The sequence below is a fragment of the Alligator sinensis genome, unplaced genomic scaffold, assembly GCF_000455745.1.
Source record: "Alligator sinensis unplaced genomic scaffold, ASM45574v1 scaffold172_1, whole genome shotgun sequence".
NCBI lineage: Eukaryota > Metazoa > Chordata > Crocodylia > Alligatoridae > Alligator > Alligator sinensis.
The window spans coordinates 1,570,250-1,572,666 of NW_005842168.1; the positions used below are offsets into that span (position 1 = coordinate 1,570,250).

The 2,417-nt window shown below is 49.0% G+C and overlaps 1 protein-coding gene across 1 annotated transcript in view; it reads right to left on the reverse strand.

Moving 5' to 3' along the window:
- The window catches only part of SSBP3 (single stranded DNA binding protein 3), a 133,453-nt gene that overhangs the window by 10,562 nt on the left and 120,474 nt on the right, over window positions 1–2,417 (reverse strand). Inside the window, exons 9-11 of the mRNA XM_025206654.1 lie at window positions 1,966–2,054; window positions 1,762–1,810; window positions 461–496 (exon numbers count right to left, since the gene is read on the reverse strand). Of these exons, the coding sequence (XP_025062439.1) occupies window positions 461–496; window positions 1,762–1,810; window positions 1,966–2,054 (174 nt within the window). The remainder of the gene's footprint in view (window positions 1–460; window positions 497–1,761; window positions 1,811–1,965; window positions 2,055–2,417) is intronic.

The following is a 2,417-nucleotide window of genomic DNA, read 5'->3' on the forward strand; positions in this document are numbered from 1 at the left end:
TCACCTTGGTATTCAGCCAAGCATTAATCTCCTGCTAAAACCTTTGATGCACTCTCGTAGCCAAGGTACAATTCTTTATTTAAGCCTCGAGAAAAATCAGGACTTTTTTGTCTTTCCGAACTGGCAAGCGCTCACGGGGAGGGTATGTGTGCGGGTATGAGAACGTATTTGCCACAACACGTAGGGCAGCACTTTAAAACCTCATGCGCCTCGTGGGAGAAGGACATTGTTCTGGCAACTGAAAGCACATTGCTTCTCCCCTCCTCCGCACCCCAAGGAAGGTCTCGCATTTCGCGATTCCTGAATCTGCTCAAAATTCCCCATCAACCCGGGGATAAAAGGGGGCAGCTTCGTAAGGGAATCTAGCTCACTCCGGGCTGGTTAAGTCAATCAACTCATGTGGGTGTGAAGAGATTTGATGCTCATGATTTAAATCGGACAAGTAAATCAGTGAACTTACCACATATGTACCAGGCGATGAAGAGGAGTATGGAATCTAAACACAGATCATAGGACAGAGGTGAGTATCTAAAATACAGCGTCTCCCCAAAGCACTGTCAGCCACACACCTTGATCTCTTGTGCCCACGCCCCATTTTCATCAAACAGAAGCACAAATTAAACTGAATTCCAGCAGCTTATAGATGCCCATGATACACTTAATGTGCTGCCACGCAATCGTTTGCTTACCCAGTCGCCCCCCTAAACCTTATGATCGGTAGCATACAAGAGACAAAGAAAATTAATGATATGAGAGCAAGGCTGTGGGCGTTCTGTGCTATGTCCAACATCTGGAGTTCCCAGATGACCAGGCGCTTGCAGGAAGATGCTGCCTCCCTCCTTCTCTCTGTGCTATTCCCCCAGGTCCCTCCCTCACGTGGGCGAAGTGTTGCAAATCCTCATACCCCTTCCCTGAATCACAAAGACACTGGCTGGAAAGCCAGCTAAGGAATGGATTACAACCAGGACAGAGTTGAACTGTAGACATGCTGCAGCAGTGGTCAGGTGAATGGAAGTGGCATGTAACCTAGTATTATCTCCTTAGCTGGATTCGTTGGCTGACACACCCATGATAGGAAGCACTGTATGGCATGAAGGGTGCTGCATGATGCCTTCGGCGCTCGTCCCTGTTCGAACCCACTGTAACCCTAACTGTCCAGGTTTCAGCATCCAGCCACTTCCATGCAATACCTGTAGACTAGCTAAGTTCTTAGGAGGAGGCTTTTAGGAAAGAGGTTGAGCAAGAGTAGAGTTTAGACAAAGATACAGAAAGGAAGCCACATTTTATAGGGTGCTCTAAGCCAGTGGTGCTCTCAACCTTCTGGGTTTGTGGGCCAGATGCATGGCATGGGGCTGGTCCATAGGCCAGATCCCACATGCAGATGTAATTCCATGCACTGACCTGATCCCATTCATTGGACTCGGCAGCACATCAGCCTGACCCCCCCCGCATGACCCATCTAGCGTGCCACATCTGGCCGCACACCAGCCCAATCCCACACGCCAGATCTGGCTGTCCCCTGGCCCAACCCCACACACCAGATTCAGCCACAGAGTGACCCTACGCGCCAGCGCCACCGTGGACTGGTGATCTGGTAAGCAGGGCAACATCATCATGCTAAGCTCCCCATGGGTCTGGAAATTTGGGAGCAAGGGAGCAGCCATCAACTTTCTGGATCTGTGGGCAGCCCTGTAGGCAGATGACGCAGCTCCACAGGTGAGCACTACTGCTCTAGGCCAATGTAGATAGAGACAAACTTACTGAATTAGCACTGCTGGGATTGGGCCATGGTCTTCCAGCACCTGGGCCCCTAGAATTAAGTTGAAAAGAGAAAAAAAATAAGCTTTTGATATACATGAGACTGGGTGCAGCATAACAACAATGTAGAAGTGGGATTCCATAGCGCATCCCACCGCGAGAGTCAGAGCCACAAGCACAAGTTATAGTATCAAGGATTTGCCTTACATGTTAATTCCAGGCATGCCAGGGCCTAAAGAGTTGGGTGGAGGTCTCATTCCGCCGCCATAGTTCTGCAATGATAACCAAGGATCAGTCTACCATAACGAGAAGGGAAACCGGAGAAGAAAAGAGAAGGGAAAAAACAAACAAACAAAAACAAGAGGGTTAGTTTGTGAAAATGAACTTTAATCAAAAAAAAAATTAGATGATGATGAACATACAAGCAATTAGCAACTGTAAAAATAAACAGGACAGTGGTATCTTTCCAGTGACTCTTGGCAAGACATCGTGGGCCACTAAGGAATACTGAGGGTGGACGGCTTCTCAGGCACCGTAGAAAACGCGGACAGGAGCAGAGAGGATTGTTCAAACCTAGACCAGTGCCTGGCCCCGAGATGGCCCAAGGATACTGGGGAAGAAAGAGGATGCCCCTGGCCCCATGATTAGGGAGGGGGAAA